Here is a 21,163-nt window from a genome sequence, read left to right as displayed (position 1 = left end):
AAGAAAAAGAAAAAGAAAAAGAAAAAGAAAAAGAAAAAGAAAAAGAAAAAGAAAAAGAAAAAGAAAAAGAAAAAGAAAAAGAAAAAGAAAAAGAAAAAGAAAAAGAAAAAGAAAAAGAAAAAAGAAAAAGAGAGAGAGAGAGAGACATGCAGTACTCTAGCATTTCAAGTCAAGTCGGTATTACATTCAGTGGAATGAGGGGCACATTAGGCGTCTTGCCCCAACATCCCAGTGGGCGTTTGACCCCCAATCTGTTACAAATCTTATCTTTGGAAATCTGACTTAAAGCAAGGGAGGCAACTAGTTTAGTCTGGCATCAACAGATAGCTAACAGATCCCTATAACAAGAAAAAGTAGAGACGTTCTGTTTCTTCTGCTATTTAGATGATGGTACTGAACAAATGAAGTATGAAATTTACAACAAACAGGACTAAAACAAAGAAAAACATCTGAGAAACGTACCGCTTTCTCTACCTGTGTCGCCGTCGTGGTGGGAAAGGATGTTTGCGGAAGGAAGCTCGCAAGGCATCATGGGGCTCGTTGCATCACGTGGTTTAGTATATATTGTGGGTAGGCGTTTGACCCCTACTGGGCCTCTTGCCCCACCCTACCCTACCTGTTGGAATTCTGCACCTATATCTGGTGGTGGATGCTTCTTCATCACCATCAGGTATTGTGGGATACCTGCCACGTGTTTACTGTGTCCAGTAGATATCAGGTGTGGCAGCATGTTTATTCCTCAAGGTGCTGTTCCCACCTGCCAGCTCTTTCACCTTCCACACACCTTTTTAGTACGAGGACCATTTTGATGGACACAAGACACATTGGTCGTTCTTGGTTCTTGTACAAGTTTCCGGCCGCACAAGGAACGACTTTGCTGTCGATCTCTCAAGGTTAGACCACTCACCTTAGTCTGGAAGTGCTGAATTCCTGCCCATGGAGCTCACCAGGTGTTTTGGTTCATGGTCCTGATGTAACAGCTTTCAATACCTCATCATCGTTACCTGAATGTTGGTGGATGTTGTGGGCGGTGCCACGCGTTGTTGTACCTTCCAGTGTGTGTTCATGGAAGTCCAGGTTATCAATGGCACTTTGAGTGAATTTTCCACCTGTAAGGTTTGTGGGAATCAAGAGCTCACCTTGTTCCTGGTCTCCTCACTAGTCTGTGACATGGAAGCGATACATCTCTGGCTATTTTATACCTGATGATATTGATAAAACGGTTCAATATTTAAACTCTTTCTTTACTCCTGGTTTGTTTTAAGGTGTGAAAAGCTCGTGGGGATACCTTCTACAGGTGCACAAATACCTTGATCCATATTCAGCACTTTTTCCCGATTTCTCTCACTCAGTTCCAATTTTAAGTCTGACTCATTCATCTCTGGAGTTGCATCATTCACCATCCAGGTCACGTGATTGTAGATGTAGAGGGACACAGGTACACATTCAGGTGCAGAATTACAGCGATGAATAAACAGCGACGGATCATCTTCTGGGTTCTTCTTCTACTCTGTTTCTCACAGGTGTCCTTCACATCATTCCGGAATGATTTCGCAGAATGGTGGAAGATAACGTTCTTTTCAGGCTTAGCACCTGTGGTTGTGGATTCGTCACCGCTTTCCTCTGCACGTTTCTTCAGGCAGGTAACCTTTGATAGAAGATAACCTGTTGACATATCTGATGAACAAATGATAGAAGATTTACCTTTTTGTAGGACTATCATGACCTTTGATCCACGGTCTGCGGAGTATTCTTCATTCCTTTTTGAGAATGGAGCACCTGTATAAAGTGGTATTCACTATACGAGGTACGGACAACCAGCACCTGTATTTGTGGTGAAGTGAACTCAGAAAGATGATTGTGTTCGGATCTTCAGATAAGTTACCATCTTTGTAAGAGGTGAACTACTGCAGAGTATCATCATGTACTGGATCACAAGTGTGTTTCATCTGCAGGTTAGACTTTGTCATATTTGTACACACACAGGACTTGTGGTACCTGAACTCATTATCAATCATGTCACCACAATTGTTACCATATACCTGCATACGGTGCACCATATCATCATCACTGAGTACCTTTTCTTGCTCCCATATCACATTTTGTCGATTATCCTTTGTACTCACAGGTAGTAGTTGATGTTCACCTGTGTGATCTCGTTCCTTCACACAAACGAAGCACTGATTTCTATGGTCTATGGATTTAGTACTGGCTGACCCAAGGTGGATCTACACCTGATGGTCCCAGAGTTCGTTTCTGCATTTTGGTCACATGTGTTGGACACATGTGATGATTTCACTTTTTCACAATTTCCACATGTGACATGACACATGTTTCGGATTCGTCACTTCCGCCCTTGTTCTTATTATATACTGTTAGGATTTTTAGTTTCAGGTAATATTGTTGTTAAGATTTCTGTGTGAAATGGAGATGACTTTTGTAAAAGGTAAAAATTAATGTTTGTGAAGGAAAAAGAAAAAAACGCGGCAAAGAAACCGGAAGATGAGAGAGGAGGTGATCAGCAGGGAGAGGAGGAGACAGGTGACGTGGAAAATTTTGTGACGTCCCCTAACGAGGCACAGTTCCAGGCGTTAAAAAGATCGGAACTTAGGACTTTGGTCAAATACTGTAACTTGGAGGTCCGAATTAATATGAAGAAGGCAGAGATTCAGACGTTGGTGGTGGAATATTTCGTGGGAATGAGAAAATGGGAAGAGGTAGCATTGGATTGGGTACCAGAGGGAAAAGGAAATATGGAGCTGCGGAAAATGGAGATGCAACTGCAGAGCCAGGAACGATTCAAAGAGTTGGAATGGAAAGCAGAAAAGGAACAAGAGGAAAGGAAAGCTGAAAGGGACTTAAAGGAACGGGACATGGAGTATCAAAGGGACTTAAAGGAATGGGACATGGAGTATCAAAGGGACTTAAAGGAACGGGACATGCAGTATCAAAGGGACTTAAAGGAACGGGACATGGAGTATCAAAGGGACTTAAGGAACGGGACATGGAGTATCAAAGGGACCGAAAAGAACGGGACATGGAGTATCAAAGGGACTTAAAGGAACGGGACATGGAGTATCAAAGGGACTTAAAGGAACGGGACATGGAGTATCAAAGGGACTCAAACGAACGGGACATGGAGTATCAAAGGGACTTAAAGGAACGGGACATGAACTATCAAAGGGACTTAAAGGAACGGGACATGGAGTATCAAAGGGACTTAAAGGAACGGGACATGGAGTCTCAAAGGGACATAAAGAACGGGACATGGAGTATCAAAGGGACTTAAAGGAACGGGACATGGAGTATCAAAGGGACTTAAAGGAACGGGACATGGAGTATCAAATGGACTTAAAGGAACGGGACATGGAGTATCAAAGGGACTTAAAGGAACGGGACATGGAGTATCAAAGGGACTTAAAGGAACGGGACATGGAGTATCAAAGGGACTTAAAGGAACGGGACATGGAGTATCAAAGGGACTTAAAGGAACGGGACATGGAGTATCAAAGGGACTTAAAGGAACGGGACATGGAGTATCAAAGGGACTTAAAAGAACGGGACATGGAGTATCAAAGGGACTTAAAGGAACGCGACATGGAGTATCAAAGGGACTTAAAGAAACGGGACATGGAGTATCAAAGGGACTTAAAGGAACGGGACCTGGAGTATCAAAGGGACTTAAAGGAATGGGACATGGAGTATCAGAAGGAAATTGTACTCAAGGAGGTTGAAATACCTGGAGGACGGAGAGAAATCTTATCCATGCCGGATAGTTCGACAAGTCAGAACTCTTTTGATCTTGGTACACATGTAAGACTGGTTCCACCCTTTATAGTCCTGGCACTGGCATAGAAACCTGTATACATCTCAGAAGGCATAGACTTTGACAGTTGTTTGGAGAATGGGATACCCCGAGCTTCAATAATCTACTAGGTGGAATTCCTGAATTTGTATCATAAGCTGGAAAATGGCCATTTTCCAAAATGGCCACCACGGGGCCAGTGCCAAACAAGAAATGCCTATAAGTTTTGATAGGAACATAGTAGATTGATGATTTTGGTGTATATTATGGGGTTTTCAGGTATGCCGAACACAGTGGTGCTGTTAAAAAATATTTTAGACATTGCCTAGTTACCGAAATCCAAGATGGCCACCACCAGAAGTTTGTCAATCAAGAAAACGTGTATAAATTTGAATACAAATGTAGTAGAGTGATGATTTTGATGATTTTGGCCAAACCAACAGGCTCCTCATAGACCGCAAGGCACACTGAGCAGGTGAGTGCATCCAAATTATCTCCCATATCAGAGGAAGAAGAACCCATCTCCTTGGGGTCAGAGAAGAGTGTGAAGCAGGGTTGAATTAAAACCTGCAAATGGAGATTGAAAAGAAGAAAAACTTAAGCTATTGAAACTGTAACTATAATCTTTTTGAAATATCGTGCTGTATATCGTTTTTGGCCCTCTGTCTCAATGGTGAAGAATTACTTTGAAGAATTCTTATATCCAGATCCAGATCTTCTCCATAATTTGAAAATCTGATCAACTTGTTCTTGTCAGACAACGAACCTGTCCACCAAATGTCGTTTGAGATTTCCTCCTCATAGACAGACTGACAGACAAGGGGTGAAATCATATCCTCCGTCCACCTCAAGTGATGTAGGTAACAATTACGTGAGGAATAATTATTATTCAGGGTATTGAAATAAGTGTGTGTGTTTGTCTGTGTAAGTTAAACAGTTAAAAGGAAGGATTATGTGATTGAAAAGGTTTGAGATCACTGATATAGATAGAATGTGTTGGTTGCCATGTTTGATTTTCAACATGAAATACTTACTTTTGATGGGAAGAGAGAAACAATTTCCACACCAAAATCTAAGCATTCCAATTGTACAAAACAGAGGGATTGTGGGTAACAGTTGAAATGCTGGCAGTAAATAAATTTCGATGAAGATTATTGTCAAATGGAGTAATGAAGATTCAGGTTCAGTGAGAAATGCAGTTTTTTTGTATACATAGCCGAGGCTCGTGGGAGATCGGGAGCTCGTACTTGTACAATGAACGGATCAGAAAGTGACAGGACCAAAGGAGAGAGGGGGGAAACACCAACAGCAGAGAGAGGGGGGAAACGCCAACAGCAGAGAGAGGGGGGAAACACCAACAGCAGAGAGAGGGGGAAACACCAACAGCAGAGAGAGGGGGGAAACACCAACAGCAGAGAGAGGGGGGAAACACCAACAGCAGAGAGAGGGGGGAAACACCAACAGCAGAGAGAGGGGGGAAACACCAACAGCAGAGAGAGGGGGGAAACACCAACAGCAGAGAGAGGGGGGAAACACCAACAGCAGAGAGAGGGGGGAAACACCAACAGCAGAGAGAGGGGGGAAACACCAACAGCAGAGAGAGGGGGGAAACACCAACAGCAGAGAGAGGGGGAAACACCAACAGCAGAGAGAGGGGGGAAACACCAACAGCAGAGAGAGGGGGGAAACACCAACAGCAGAGAGAGGGGGGAAACACCAACAGCAGAGAGAGGGGGGAAACACCAACAGCAGAGAGAGGGGGGAAACACCAACAGCAGAGAGAGGGGGGAAACACCAACAGCAGAGAGAGGGGGGAAACACCAACAGCAGAGAGAGGGGGGAAACACCAACAGCAGAGAGAGGGGGGAAACACCAACAGCAGAGAGAGGGGGGAAACACCAACAGCAGAGAGAGGGGGGAAACACCAACAGCAGAGAGAGGGGGGAAACACCAATAGCAGAGCCAAAGTAGTTGAAGGACTAAGGGTTATTGAGGGTCTAATGGCGGTCTTGAGGGTCTTAAGGGTCTTGAGGGGTTAATTTATCCAAAAAGTCTTCAGGATCTAAAGTTAAAGCTTTACGAGGTTTCGGGTTTACCTATGAAGTGTCTAAAGACAAGGGTTTGGTAAGGTCTATGAGGTCTAAACGGCTGAAGGGGTCTGAGGGTTTGAAGGGTCGAAAGGAAAAGATCTGTAATGGTTTTAAAGGTCTAAGGGATTTAAAAGGTGCAAATATCTCAAAGGTACGTCCCAATATTAGGTAATTAACGCTACACCACACGTTAACACTTGAGTAACAACATGGCAGCTATTATTAAGTTCGCCGAACTCTAGTATTCTCCAGCTCTGGGTTAACTAAATGTTTTTCTATATAAGATGGAGGTTCATGGAAGAGTAAAACCTGGTGTTGGCTAAACGGTTAAGGTGGCTGGCTTAACATTGCAAAGTTCTGTGTTCAGGCCCCCATCATGCAAGTGGGTTCAATCTTGGATCTGTATTTCATAATTGAGTGAAATATGTTTGTGGAGCCAAGTGGGGTCAATCTTGGATCTGTATTTCATAATTGAGGGAAAGATGTTTTTGGGGCCAATTTGGGTCAATCTTGGATCTGCATTACATAATTGAGGGAAAGATGTTTTTGGGGCCAATTTGGGTCAATTTTGGATCTGTATTACATAACTGTGCAAATTACGCTGTAAAAAAAAACTGTTTTGAAAAAACATTTTCCTGAACATTTTCTTTCATGGAAAAAATATTTCCATGACCTGTGAAGTAGAAAGGAATGAATTTGTATTCAACATGAATCAGAATGAAATATGTGATAGAAATAAACAAGAAGAAGGAAAACCAGATAAACCGGGTGTTTCACTTCACTCTCTCACACGCACATCGTTGATTTATAGGGAGGACAACATGAACAGATTGATGAAAATAAGAAACTTATGGTATTTGTTACCCTTGAGGTCCTTCCTTGTAGTTTGTTTCTTTAACAACAAAAAATACTCTCCAGGTGTCACACTAACTAATGTTGGCCCAATGGTGGGAAAAGTTGGAATGGCCATCATAGGATATTCGACATTGTACGTCGAACGTGGTCAATACATTTACCCCCTTCACCCCCAACCCCTTAACCATAAATAACGAGCCAACACCAAGAAACTCGACACGGATGTTCATCATTTTCTGTACAGTTTCTAAACATGTCACGTTATTCCCAGAACTGGATGATTCTCTTGAGGCCTTGAATAGAAGTCACGGGTGTGGCTCTAAAACTTGTTGTAAAAGGAAAAACTTTTTGACTCGCCCTCATATATATGTACAGGTTACGAAGTTCGGAAAACAGGTATAAAACAGGTAAATGTAAAACCTATTGTAAAATAAGGTACAAAGCAAACACAGGTACACAAACACATCGGGACCAAAAACAAGTTGGAACCATATATAACAATCACAATAATTTCATATTTACCTTTGGTATTCTAAAGATGTTTATCAGTCCTTGTGATAAAATCATATAATAATCTGTTATTCCACAAACCCAGTAACAATTATTGGTTCACGAGTTATCAAACAGAGTGACCACGATATTCGTCATGGTTGTGTCTGTCTGTGTGTCTGTCTGTCTGTCTGTCCGCAGCATAACTACCCGATGATGTCATGCCATCTTGATGAAACTTGGGTGGGAGGTTGATATCATGATCTAGTTGTGTCCTTCCTAGAGTGGGCGTATCGCGCCCATTGTGGGCGGAGCCACGCCCAAGAAAGATGTCTTTTTAGGGGGTAATCGAGTTCAAGCTACATCTTCTCCGAGGGGTTTGGTGGAATCTGACAGGGGTTTCGGTATTTGGTTAGGCCATTGTCCTGTGTCTAGCCCCACGGAGCTCGATTTTTCATTTTCTCCCCAAAGTCAAGGTCAAGGTCGCAAGGTCACCAAATTTAGAAAAGTTGATTTTTGAGGGTTTTATTGCATTGTTCACTTCCGGATACGGTGAAATGTCGTACATGATCTTATATTATCACATATATCATGAAATACAAGTTTTCCAACAAATTTCAGAATCTTCGACCTTTGACCTTTGAAGGCCACAAGGGTCAAATTTTCAAAGTTGGCGGAATCAAACCGAATTTTCGGTGTTGTGTAGCTAACTAACCTCATAACTGATTATGGTCCCGATTTGATGCATCAATCGTCGATGATCGTGACGACTGTGACGATCGACTTGATAGTCCGTCCTTTGTCATTGAATACCGCTCACTCTTGAACCATCATCGTCTCCTGACTTGTCACATTTACATTACCTCTCCTGATGAAGCTGGTTACAAACTGAACGATTGTTCGATCATTCAAGGAAGTAATACAGGTGTGTCAGTTTCATGCCATCACACAGGAATGTAATGACGTCATCGACTTGCTGTGCCACTTTGACTTTGTTGTTACTGTTTTCACATCTCATGACAATCTCACCATCTTTTGCTTCGACCTCATTTCTGGAATGTCCACAACACTTTTATAACTTCTTCACTTCACATTACAACAATGATGTATATATTATTATCATTTCAAAAATATCACGTGAACATTCTTTATCTATCTATATAATCTAATAATAAATATTGTTGCGGTTTTGTGAATAAAGGCAACCCCCCTATAGTTAGTTACACCACAACATCTAGCCTCCCATAGTTAGTTATTTCTTATTGAATGTAAAGATTAGCCCTTTCCCATTGTGTAGTAATTAAGACCAAATATGCGTTGAGTCAGGCAGGATGATTGTAGACCTCGTTGAAGCCTAAATTGCCTCATCAAGGGAGTAGACTAGGCCCTGCAGGCCCGAAGGAGGAATGGAACCTTCCCCGAATTAAGAATGAGACATTCCTGGGAGGAGACAGTGAGCAACCAATGGGAGCTAAAGGGAAGGCAGGGGGGAGTGACAGAGGATGGCCAATGAGGGGCTATCACATCACGTGACCCCAGGCCACCAATTGAGACGGATGGAACATTCAGGAAGCAGTTTGGGTGTTATAAAAACCCAGCACAGAACACACTCTCTCTGGTTCCTGCGCCTGTTTCGTCATCATCACTTCTTTCCTGCCGCAATCTTCTCCGGCTGTTGGCGCCTTGGAGTGGAGCGATTCCTAGTGTTTTTGTCCACCGAGCCGATCCTCGCACATTCGCTGCATGACCAAGCCCATCCGGGTGAGCTGCATGACCAAGTCCATCCGGGCGAGCTGCACGACCGAGCCCATCCGGGCGAGCTGCACGACCGAGCCCATCTGGGTGAGCTGCAAAATGCGGCCGCACTTCCCTGCGCACTACCCTCTCCCCCTTCCCCGAATGAATGAGGGCCCTTGTCTGGAGGTATAGATAAGGCTGTTAAGATTCTCGCTTTGTCTCTGTTCTGTACATACCTGTAATTAAATACTGTGTTTGGTACCTCCAACCTGACCGTCGTTGTCATTTACCATTGATTGACCTAGCATCGCCCGAAGTAAAACCGCTCAATCGGGTCCGAAGTACGCTTCGTTTAATGGCACGGGTCACGCGATGGCCAACCGCTCGGGCATCAGAAATAAATGTGACTTGTGCGGGGTTCAGTCCCCGTCTTCATGGCTGCGTGTGTCCGAAGGTATTCGGGTTGTGACCGCTAACCCTTCCACGCGCAGCTGCGGGCTCGACGGCTGGAGTTGCCTAGCAATCAATCAACCACGAGTTTAGTCGTGGTCGGCGGCCTCAGTGGAACCGGAGTACATGGGGGAACGGGGCATAAACCCCCCTTTGTACGTCGACAAACCAGGGTTCCGCAACAATATCTATGAAGCTCAGTTGACTTTTTGCTCCACCAAATAACAGCGAAACGGAGTTGAGTAAAAGGGTGAAAATTCTACAGATGCTGTGATAAATAACTACCCCTGCCGGTGTGAATGTTTTAAAGAGAATAGACGTCTGGATCAATTTTTGAATTAAATTTAAATCCCGATTTATATATATAAACGCGAGTTGTCTGTGTGTCCGCGTTTTATTCAGAGATGGCAGAACGGATCTTTATCAAACTTTCAGAGGTTCATCAGTGATTGCAGGGCGGATCTTTATCAAACTTTCAGAGGTTCATCAGTGATTGCATGGGAGTGTTCTCGGCAAACCCAAAAAATAAAATTGAAAAAAAAACTTCGTTTTCTTGCAGTTAAAAAAACAAAAATCGCTTGATAGTGCCGAAGCCTTTTTTAAACTAATGACAGTTATTCACAGGTACACATCCGCATAAATGCAGTCACGTGAAAAAGTAAGTACACCCCATGTAAAGTTTTGACTTTTTCAACATATTTTAAAATACAGCTATTTGATCTTCATTTCAACAATATTGAAAGATAAAGGTGATATAATATAACAAATATCATGAAACATTTACATTTTGTAGTCCATTGTATAATTTAAATAAACAGAAATGCAAATTTCGCATGTGGAAAAAGTAAGTACACCCTTGGCTTTAATAGGTGGTATTGCTCCCTTTGGCAGAAACACCCTCAGGTAGGCGTTTCTTATAACTGTCTAACAGTCTCTGACATCGAATGGTAGAAATTTTTGCCCACTCCTCCATGCAGAATTCTTTCAGCTGTGCAATGTTTGAGGGGTTTCTGGCATGCACAGCTCGTTTAAACCCCCCCCCCCCCCACAACATCTCGATGGGATTTAGATCCGGGCTTTGACTTGGCCATTCCAAAACCCTCCATTTATTTCTTTTCAGCCATTACTTGGTGGATTTACTGGTATGTTTAGGGTCATTGTCATGTTGCAATGTCCACCTTCGGTTGAGCTTCAACTTTCCGACAGATGGCCTCACATTATCCTCAAGCACCCTCTGGTACAATTAAGAAATCATAGTGGATTCTATGATGGTGAGCTGTCCAGGCCCTGATGCAGCAAAGCTGCCCCAAACCATAATATTTCCACCACCATGCTTTACAGTTGGTATCAGGTTCTTGTGGTCAAATGCTGTCTTTGGTTTTCGCCAAACATGTCTTCTGGTACTGTGGCCAAATAGCTCTACCTTTGACTCATCTGTCCAGAGCACATTGTTCCAGAAGTGTTGGTCTCTGCCGAGGTGTTCATTGGCAAATCAAATTTGTACAGCCTCTTTCTAATGGTAGACTCGTGCACTTTGCATCAACAGTGGCAAGAGCTACCTGTAGGTCCAGTGATGACATTCTGGGGGTTCTTAGAGACTTCTTTCAGCATCTTGCGGACTGCTCTCGGGCTGAACTTGCTGGGGCGGCCTGACCTGTACAAGTTGGCAGTTGCTTGGAATCTTCCTCACTTGTAGATGACCTTCCGGACAGTCGAATTGATTTCAAATTGTTTGGAGATCTTTTTAAATCCCTTCCCAGACTCGTAGGCATCTATAACCTTCTTTCTGAAGGCCTCAGAGAGCTCTTTTGATCTAGGCATGGTGACGCCGCACACTTCAACAACAAAGAGCAAACCAAACTAAATGTCTGAGGTTTTAATAAGACAGGTTCCTCCAAGATCCTGTCTAACAATGTTCTAATCATTTGCACCTGAGCTGGTGCACCTGATTCTAATTTTAGGTATTTGAAGTAGTGATAAATGTAGGGGTGTACTTACTTTTTCCACATGCGAAATTTGCATTTATGTTCATTTAAATGATACAATGGACTACAGAATGTAAATGTTTCATGATATTTGTTATATTATATTACCTTTACCTATCAATATTGTGGAAATGAAGATCAAATAGGTTGTGTTGAAAAAGTCAAAACTTTACATGGGGTGTACTTACTTTTTCACATGACTGTAAATACAAAACAATTACCAGACATTTGAATACAAATAAATCAAACAATTCCGGATGTGCACGAATTTGGTAGTACGACTTCTTCTTCTTCCCGATCGGCATCACACTCAACTCAAACCTGAGCCACATTCACTCAGAAACGTGAGCCACATTCACTCAGAAACGTCAGCCACATTCACTCAGAAACGTCAGCCACATTCACTCAGAAACATGAGCCACTCCCCTTCCTCTCCTTCATTACAATTTGCTCTATTACAATAAAAAAAATACATAATAAGATTTACAAAGTACCCTTCTGATCCCTTTGCTGATCAATCTGAAAATGCATGCGTGAATTTTGAGGTGGAAGAAAGACAAGAGGTGGATAAAGAAGAGAGGAACACAGAACCTGTGGTGTGTTGTGATATTTCCAGGATTCTCATGTGATTGTGAAATGACTCGTGTGCAGGCGAAATTCCTCGTGTACAGGTGAAATGCCTCGTGTCCAGGTGAAATGCCTCGTGTGCATGTGAAATGAGTCGTATTCAGGTGAAATGCCTCGCGTACATGTGAAATGACTTGTGTGCAGGTGAAATGCCTCTTGTGCATGTGAACTGCCTCGTGCGCATGTGCAATGCCTCGTGTGCATGTGCAATGCCTCGTGTGCAGGTGAAATGCCTTGTGTGCATGTGAAATGCCTCGTGTGCATGTGAAATGCCTCGTGTGCATGTGAAATGCCTCGTGTGCATGTGAAATGCCTCGTGTGCACGTGAAATGCCTCGTGTACAGGTGAAATGTCTCGTGTGCATGTGGAATGCATCGTGTGCATGTGAAATGCCTCGTGTGCATGTGAAATGCCTCGTGTGCATGTGAAATGCCACGTGGACAGGTGAAATGCCTCGTGTGCATGTGAAATGCCTAGTGTGCTTGTGAATTGACTCGTGTGCTTGTCAAATACCACGTGTACAGGCGAAATGCCTCATGTAGAGGAGAAATGCCTCGTGTGCATGTGAAATGCCTCGTGCGCAGGAGAAATGCCTCGTGTGCAGGAGAAATGCCTCGTGTGCAGGAGAAATGCCTCGTGTGCAGGTGAAATGCCGCGAGTACAAATGCGTCATGTGATTGTGAAATGAATCCTGTGCAGGCGAAATGCCTCGTGTGCATGTGAAATGCCTCGTGTGCATATGAAATGCCAGGTGGACAGGTGAAATGCCTCGTGTGCATGTGAAATCGGCGAGGTCTCATCGGCGAGGTCACGTCTTTTTGAAGCTGTGCATGCGCTCACGCTTTTGAAGTTAAGTAATTTTTCACAATTGTGTTTTTGTCGAAACTGTATGTATCTTTCGGTGTGTGTACCCATAGTGTGTCTTTAGTAAGATTCTCGGTGTTAATTTTTCATACATGTATACAAAATCGTCGGTTAATTCATGTCGCGTATTTTGAGGCCTCGTAGGCTAGCGTGTCCGACCTTGAGGCTTTGTTTCTCTCTCAGTGGTCCGTCGATTGTGCTGCAATTACTTTCGTTCTCTGTTTTTGTCCCAGTCTCTCACCCCATACTTCCTTGTTTAAAATCTCAACTCAAAAAAAAAAAACCCCCAATAAAAACATTTCCTTCTCTGTTCTTATTCGTTGTTCTTATTCGTTTATTCGTTGTTCTTATTCGTTTATTCGTTGTTCTTATATGTTCGTTCGTTCTTTGATCACGTGTTTCAACCCCATTTCCATTTTCCATTTACCCAGATAGTTTTCACTGCTCAATTTAAAAACGTTTAAACTTTCCCCTGAAGAACTCTATTCTGTCGTATATTATAACACCTTTTTCTTCTTCTTCTTTAAAAGGTTGCTTTCGACTTGCTCACCAAATCTCTTCATTCCGAAATTTTTTTCCATCTCTTACAGTTCCTCTTTTCTACATTCCCGAAACTCTCCTGCACACCACCCCTCCTTCAGCGTCCTCAAACGTATTTTTGACTCGAAGGTCACAAGAAACTCATTTTGCAATAAATGTTCGTTTCCCATCAATCGTACACTTTCTAAAATCCAATCTCACCCCTTCCCTCCAAATCTTCTCCATCACCCCTTCCCTCCAAAACTTCCTCATCACCCCTCCCCTCCAAAACTTCCCCATCACCTCTCCCCTCCAAATCTACCCCCTTTCCCCTCCCCTCCAAATCTTCCCAATCACCCATCTCTTTCAAAACTTCCCCCTTGCCCCTCCCCTCCAAATCTTCCCCATCACCCCTCCCCTCCAAATCTACCCCCATGCCCCTCCCCTCCAAATCTTCCCCATCACCCATTTCTTTCAAATCTTCCCCCTTGCCCCTCCCCTCCAAATCTACCCCATCACCCATCCCTTTCAAATCTCCCCCCTTGCCCCTTCCCTACTAAACTCGCCCCACACCCCTCCCCACCGAGACTCTCCCTCGCTCCTCCCCTCCGAGACTCCCCTCTCACCCCTCCTCCTCAAAGCGTCCTCCCCGCTTCATCCCCCTTCCAACTTTCACCTTCATCTCCCCCAACCTTCTGCCTCGCTCTTCCCCCTGCTCAAATAACACCTCATTGTGCCTCACCCAATCACCATCAAACCTTTTGTCTGCCCCATTCTTCCCTTTCTCCAAGCTATTCTGAAATATCTGACACACCTACAACAGCTCTCCCTACCACTTCCTCCTCTTCCACATCTTACCCTACCCCTCCCCCCCCCCCCTGTTCTGTATCCGATGCGCCCCCTTCCTCTTCATTAATGGTACGGACCTCAAACATCCGGGGCCTTCGCTCAAACTTAACTGATCTCTCCATGCAGGTTGCTTTTGACAAAACAGACGTGATCTGCTTAACAGAAACTTTCCTCCTTCATGATGTCTCTGATTCCTGGGTATCTCTCCCAGGTTACTCCCTCCTCCGGTATGATAGACCTGAGCCTCGTCCTGGAGGTGGGGTTGCTATCTTTATAAAAAAACTCTCTTCCTCACTCGCCCTGCACTGCCCTCTGTCCACCTCACCCTTAGGAATACCTTTGGCTACGGCTTCCCCTTCGCTCCCACCTTTTGTTCATATGTGTGTTGTACCGTCCACCAAACAGTGATGACTCCATCTACATCTCGCTGTCTGATAATATGGACCAACTTCTATCTACCCATCCCAACTCTCTCTTCCTCATATGTGGTGATTTAAATTGTCACCATGCCAGTTGGCTGGATGTGGGTACCTCTCTCACCAGCCATGGCTCCTCAGCAAAGGACTTCTGCGACTCACTGGGACTGACACAATCTGTGAATTTCCCGACCCGGATCTCAGTCAACGGAGCATCTTCTCTTCTGGACTTGGTTATGACTAACTTCCCTGAAAATGTCTGCTGCTCTTCTTCTGCTCCAATCAGGTCATCTGATCATGTGCTTGTTAAAGTGGACATCTCTCTGACCATTCTCAGAGAGCCTCCTCAGCGTTGACGAGTCTGGCATTTCACTCAGGCCAAGTGGCACGGTCTTCAGGCAGCCATCAATCATCTGGACTGGTCTCCCAACTCTACCGCCTCTGACATCAACTCATCCTGCGAATTCTTCCAAAGTAAATTGCTCTCTCTCATGCACAGATTTATCCCATGTCGTCTTCAGTTGTCATACCCTTCCTCCCGTCCATGGTACATGGATTATTGTGGTGAGGCTGTTGCCCAGAAACAACTTGCCTTCGTCTGCTGGAAAGCAAATCCAATGGAAGGAAATCTCATTTCCTTTCACAAAGCCCGAAACAAGTGTGTGTCCACCCTCAGGAGAGCCAAGAAACAATATCTCTCCATTCTCAAGACCGAACTCTGTTATCTGTCTCCCTCTTCGAAATCCTGGTGGCGTCTGGTCAAATCTGTTTCTGGTGTTTGTTCCCCCTCCATCCCCTCCCTCACCTCAAACGGCTACACGGCTGACTCCGCGCATGAAAAAGCTGAATGCCTCAACTCTGTGTTTGCCTCTAAATCTTGTGTCCCAAACCCATCCCTCTCTGTACTCACCGTACCCAGCCATACCCAGCTGCTCCTGGACTCTGTGTCCTTTCCTCCTGACAAGGTGGAAAAGTTTCTGTCAACCCTCGACTTTGATTCTGCAACTGGACCTGACGGCATCAGGCCACGGGTCCTAATATCCTGTTCTTCCGCTCTTTCACTCCCTCTCTCTGTTGTCTTCACGCTCTCCTTTGCTCAAGGTCATCTGCCATCTGCTTGGAAATCAGCCAACATCACTGCTTTGTACAAAAAATGTGCAAAAACAGATCCTAGCAACTACAGACCAATCAGCCTTCTCCCAATTATCAGCAAAGTCATGGAATCCATCATTGCTTCGGATATAAAATCTTTCCTCTTCTCCAATGGCTTGATCTCTGATCATCAATTTGGTTTCAGACCTGGTCACTCTGCTCTGGACATGCTGCTTCTGCTTTCTCAACAATGGATGGAGGTCCTCAATGCCAAACAGGAAATTAGAGGTGTCTCCCTTGACATATCACATGCCTTCAATACGGTCTGGCACCCCGCTCTGCTCACCAAACTCTCCTCCTTTGGTATCCATGGAAATCTCCACGCATGGCTGGCGGACTTCCTCTCTAGTCGTAGTCAACGTGTGGCCCTGAATGGGTTTCTCTAATCTCCTCCTCCAGTTCAGGCTGGAGTTCCCCAAGGCAGTGTTCTGGGTCCTGTGCTTTTTCTGGTCTTCATCCATGATCTCTCTGACTCTCTTGAAAATCCTCTATGTCTCTTTGCTGATGACTCTGCTCTCTGGCCCTCCATTCCTCATCCCTCAGATCGGCAGTCTGCTGCCTCCTCACTCTCTGCAGACCTGGACAAAATCACAGACTGGGCAAACAAGTGGAACATGTCTTTCAATCCTGACAAATCTCACACTCTTACGATGTCTCTCTGAAAAGACCGACTGGACAACCCTCCCATCCACTTTCTGAATAATCCTATCCAAGAAGTTCTGTCACTCAAGCTTTTGGGTCTCACTATCTGCCATGATCTTTCCTGGGAAAACCACATTTCAAATCTGGCCTCCAAAGCCAGTCGCCGACTGGGTATCCTCCATCGTGCGAAGTCCTTCCTTGGCACACCTGAGCTCCTCACCACATACAAGGCTTTCATCCGCAGCTCAATGGAATACTGCTCTCTCCTCCGGGCTGGTGCTCCTGCCTCACACCTAGCTCGTCTTCACGCTGTTGAAACCAAAGCGTTCAGAATCTTTGGAATCTCCCGTGATGAAGCTAACTCCAAGGGCCTTTCACTCACTCACCGCAGGCAGGTTGGTGGTCTTTCCGTCTTCGACCGACTCCTCTTCGGCCTTGCCCCCCCCCCAGCTCTCTCTGGGCTCTGTCCCACAAATATTCCTACATGTCGCACAAGATCTGCCTGCAACCCTCTTATGGTTAAACTGCCAAAATCTAGGCTCTCTGCTCACCTTCACTCTTTCATTCCCCTTTTCTCCCGCCTCTGGAACAAACTCCCCCACTCCCTTCAATCCCACTCCTCCCTCCAGGTCTTTAAAACAGGTGTTCACCACCATCTATTGTCTTCCCCCATCCAATACCTTGATCTTTTCTGCCCCCGCTAATTTCACCCCAAAATCACTTATTTGAAATACCAACTTCTGTCCTGGAAGTCCTTGGTGTCCTTGTGTTTTATACTTCTCCCACACCCCCACCCCCTTCCCACGCCTCCTCCCCCCAAGCCCTCTCCCTCCCACACATCTCCCGATGTCCTTGCTCTCAAATGTTGTGTTTGTGTGCTTCCCCTTCTCTCCCCATCTTGTCTACAGCTCCCTCTTTTTACATATTTTGTTTGTCTGTTTGATTTGTTTGTGAAATACATGTTAGCTCTTTCACGAGCCTCGACTCGATATATAAATATATATAAAGCCTCGTGTGCTTGTGAAATGCCTCGTGTACAGGCGAAATGCCTCTTGTGCAGGTGAAATGCCGCATGTACAAATGCCTCATGTGATTGTGAAATGACTCGTGTGCAGGCGAAATGCCTCGTGGACAGGAGAAATGCCTCGTGTACAGGTGAAATGCCTCGTGTACATGTGAAATGACTCGTGTACATGTGAAATGACTCGTGTGCAGGTGACATGCCTCGTGTGCAGGTGAAATGCCTCGTGTGCAGGTGAAATGCCTCGTGTACAGGTGAAATGCCTCGTGTACAGGTGAAATGCGTCCTGTGCATGTGAAATGCCTCGTGTGCATATGAAATGCCTCCTGTGCATGTGAAATGCCACATGGACAGGTGATATGCCTCGTGTGCATGTGAAATGCCTCGTGTGCTTGTGAAATGCCTCGTGTACAGGCGAAATGCCTCATCTACAGGCGAAATGCCTCGTGTGCATGTGAAATGCCTCGTGTGCAGGTGAAATGCCGCGAGTTCAAATGCGTCATGTGATTGTGAAATGACTCCTGTGCAGGCGAAATGCCTCGTGTGCATGTGAAATGCCTCGTGTCCATGTGAAATTCCTCGTGTGCAGGTGAAATGCCTCGTGTGCAGGTGAAATGCCTCGTGTGCATGTGAAATGCCTCGTGTGCATGTGAAATACCTCGTGTGCATGTGAAAGCCTCGTGTGCTTGTGAAATGCCTCGTGTGCTTGTGAAATGCCTCGTGTTCAGGTGAAATGCCTTGTGTGCAGGTCAAGGACGACGTGTGCAGATGAAATACGACGTGTGCAGATGAAATACGACGTGTGCAGATGGAATACGACGGGTGCAGATGAAATACGACGGGTGCAAGCCACATACGACATGTGCAGGTCAAATACGACGCTTGCAGGTGATATACGAGGTGTGCAGGTGAGATGCCTTGTTTACAGTTGAGATGCCATGTGTGCAGGTGAGATGCCACGTGTACAGATGAGATGCTACATGACAACCCATCAGGACTGTCCCATGGACAAACATGCCCCTCCACATGAAGGCTGAAATCACATGGTTAATCAAACAAACACAAATCCGAACCCCAAAGGGTCAGAACACGTGGTCATACAATTGGACCATTCACCATAGGTGATCCCCGACCTCACCTAAACAGGTACACACAGCTCTCAAATTGATCACTGTGTGTCAAATTCCAAGTAGTATGATTTGTTCATCCCATATGATCCCTTTTCTCAATTTGAGTCCCGTCTTTTTTCACCGGGACAGATTCACTACTATGATACTGTGACAGAAGACGTACCATCGACATCGAAAACCTCCGAAAAACAAAACGTTTGGGATGGTTTTACACTCGTCTCCTCTTTGAGAAAGAGGAAAACACCTCGGAATGTTTCTCCACCCCGTAAGGAAAAGAAGGTGGTGTTGGACTCCGATGCATTGGACTCAGTACCACCTGATAAAACATCGATGAGTAATCGATATGAAGTATTGCTAAATGTGAATGCAAATCCTCTGCCCGCTGCCGATATGGATCATCAGCCTAATGTGGAGGAGTTGCCCTAACGCGCTACCTACAGATGAGGTTGGAGTGCAAACTACGTTAAATCCTTGTGCGGATTATGACAACTCGGGTCGAAATTCGACTGGGGGGCAAAAAGAGCAAAATTTGACCCCTCAGTGTTCCAACGCACCTGACGGCGACTTTTCAAATCAAATAGTCATTGTACCGGCCAATTTAGAAAATGTACCTGAGCACAATGATTGTCCCGAGGAAGAACCTCAAATTGTGCAACAGCTTGCAGAATCGACCCTCCCCCCCACCCCCCACATTACCAGGGGTTCTGGTGGAACCTCTCCCTCAACCTGTTCCTACAGAAACAGGGCAGGTGCTTCTGCCATGTCTGAGGAGAAATCCTATGACATTGAGGAATTCCCCCATACAGTGATTCCAATGTCTTACCATTGCAAATACTCAAGTTTCTGAACTAGACTTTTAGAAAAAGATATATTGAAATAAAAGATCATTTTTCTGATCGACATGGGTTTATTGAAACGGCAAGGTGTATTATTCGCGGACCCAGTGACCACAATTTCACGGAACCCCAATGCAGTAGGCTTAAGAAATACATTGTTAAGGCAATAAATGAACTAAAAGGATAATATGCATATTTCCCTTTCCTTAACTCTTTTACATCTCTATGACTATCTTTGGTAGCCTCAATATAATTGGTGGTGCGAGCCAGTCGAGGATGCTCCAAGTGGTCAACCTTATTAGATATAAAATGGGATTTCTAAACCCCTCACCAATCCGAGCAGATCCCCGTATCCCTCCTTGCCCCCAAAACAGGAAGTGACTCATCACAAACCGGAAGTGTTCGAATTATTTAATTAAATAAATATTTAAAAAATTTATTTAATTTTCACATTTTCACATTTTCACATTTTCATGATTTTCCAAAAATTTCACATTTTCCCGATTTCCGATTTTTTACATATTACGCAAAGGGCAGACTCCCACATCCCTCTTGTTTCTCCAAATAGTAAATTTTTTAACCCATATAGTTAAAAATTTGAAAATAACATTGTAATGTTTGGGGAAAAAAAGCAATTTTTTTTGTTGGCATATATACACAAATAATTAAGTTAAGCACCCCTACACAACGAATTAAGGTAAGCACCCCCTAATATATATTCTTTGTGTATATGTATACATTGGCATATATTCTAAGGTATGTGAGATCAAATAATGATTGGTATGACATTAGCAATTATCCATTGATGAAATGCAGATGAGTGCACTCATCTGTGACGCCCATCGCTCGTGCAGCACGATCACGTGGGTCCTACACACGTTATTGACGCAAAGATCGCTAGAGGTCTTCTCAGAACAATGACTGTACGTTAAAAAACATAAACGTCATCCACACTGTCCGTGATGGACCTATAGCTCCATACTTAAATTGAGGTGAAAATATGCCTAAAATTCCCAAAAAATTTCACCTTAAATTATTCAGAATAAAATATTGAAAACGGCATGATTGTTATGTTTTTATGTGACCATAATATCACTTCTCCAGAAAATATAGCAATATCATGGGTATATTACACTGTTTTGACGACAACAAACTTGTAATGTGCGAGGTTGTAAAAAAACGGGGGGGGGGGGGGTGCTTAACTTAATTATTTGTGTATATATAAAATGAATGAACAACAAGACAGAATGTTTCAATATATACTTAACTAATTAAGCATTTGGTTGAGATACTTCTAATATGTAGACACAATTATAATGCAAATAGGGATAACACACAGGATGAATGATTAAACGGTAAATTTTTAGTTGGTTTATATAAAATGAGTGATTTTTTACCCGTTTGGGAAAGTAAGATAAAATTTAATAATCATAAGAATCTACCAAATTCATTAAGATGTCTAATAGTTGGTTCAAGAGGATGTGGGAAAACCTGTTTGCTTTTAAAGATGCTTCTTACTCCAAACTTTTTAGACTATGAAAATTTAATAATTTTCACAAAGTCAAGTTTTCAGCCAGAGTATCAACTACGATCACAAGTTTTTAATGTGGGACTTAAAAAAGAAGATATAATCGGGTTATTTAAACTTCAACACAAACTAAATGAGTATAACATTGAAGATATAATACAACTATTT

General features: G+C 44.0%; 1 protein-coding gene across 1 annotated transcript in view; it reads left to right on the top strand.

Annotated features, from left to right (window-relative positions):
• The window catches only part of LOC144889681 (uncharacterized), a 91,669-nt gene that overhangs the window by 30,109 nt on the left and 40,397 nt on the right, over positions 1-21,163 (top strand). The window contains exons 2-3 of the mRNA XM_078770869.1: positions 12,623-12,682; positions 18,250-18,409. Coding sequence (XP_078626995.1) covers positions 12,648-12,682; positions 18,250-18,409 — 195 coding nt within the window. The 5' untranslated portion in view covers positions 12,623-12,647. The remainder of the gene's footprint in view (positions 1-12,622; positions 12,683-18,249; positions 18,410-21,163) is intronic.

The sequence above is a fragment of the Myxine glutinosa genome, chromosome 1 (assembly GCF_964187855.1).
Source record: "Myxine glutinosa chromosome 1, kmMyxGlut1.1, whole genome shotgun sequence".
Taxonomy (NCBI): domain Eukaryota; kingdom Metazoa; phylum Chordata; class Myxini; order Myxiniformes; family Myxinidae; genus Myxine; species Myxine glutinosa.
The sequence above is the reverse complement of the archived record's forward strand: the minus strand, read 5'-3'. Positions and strand labels throughout refer to the sequence as shown.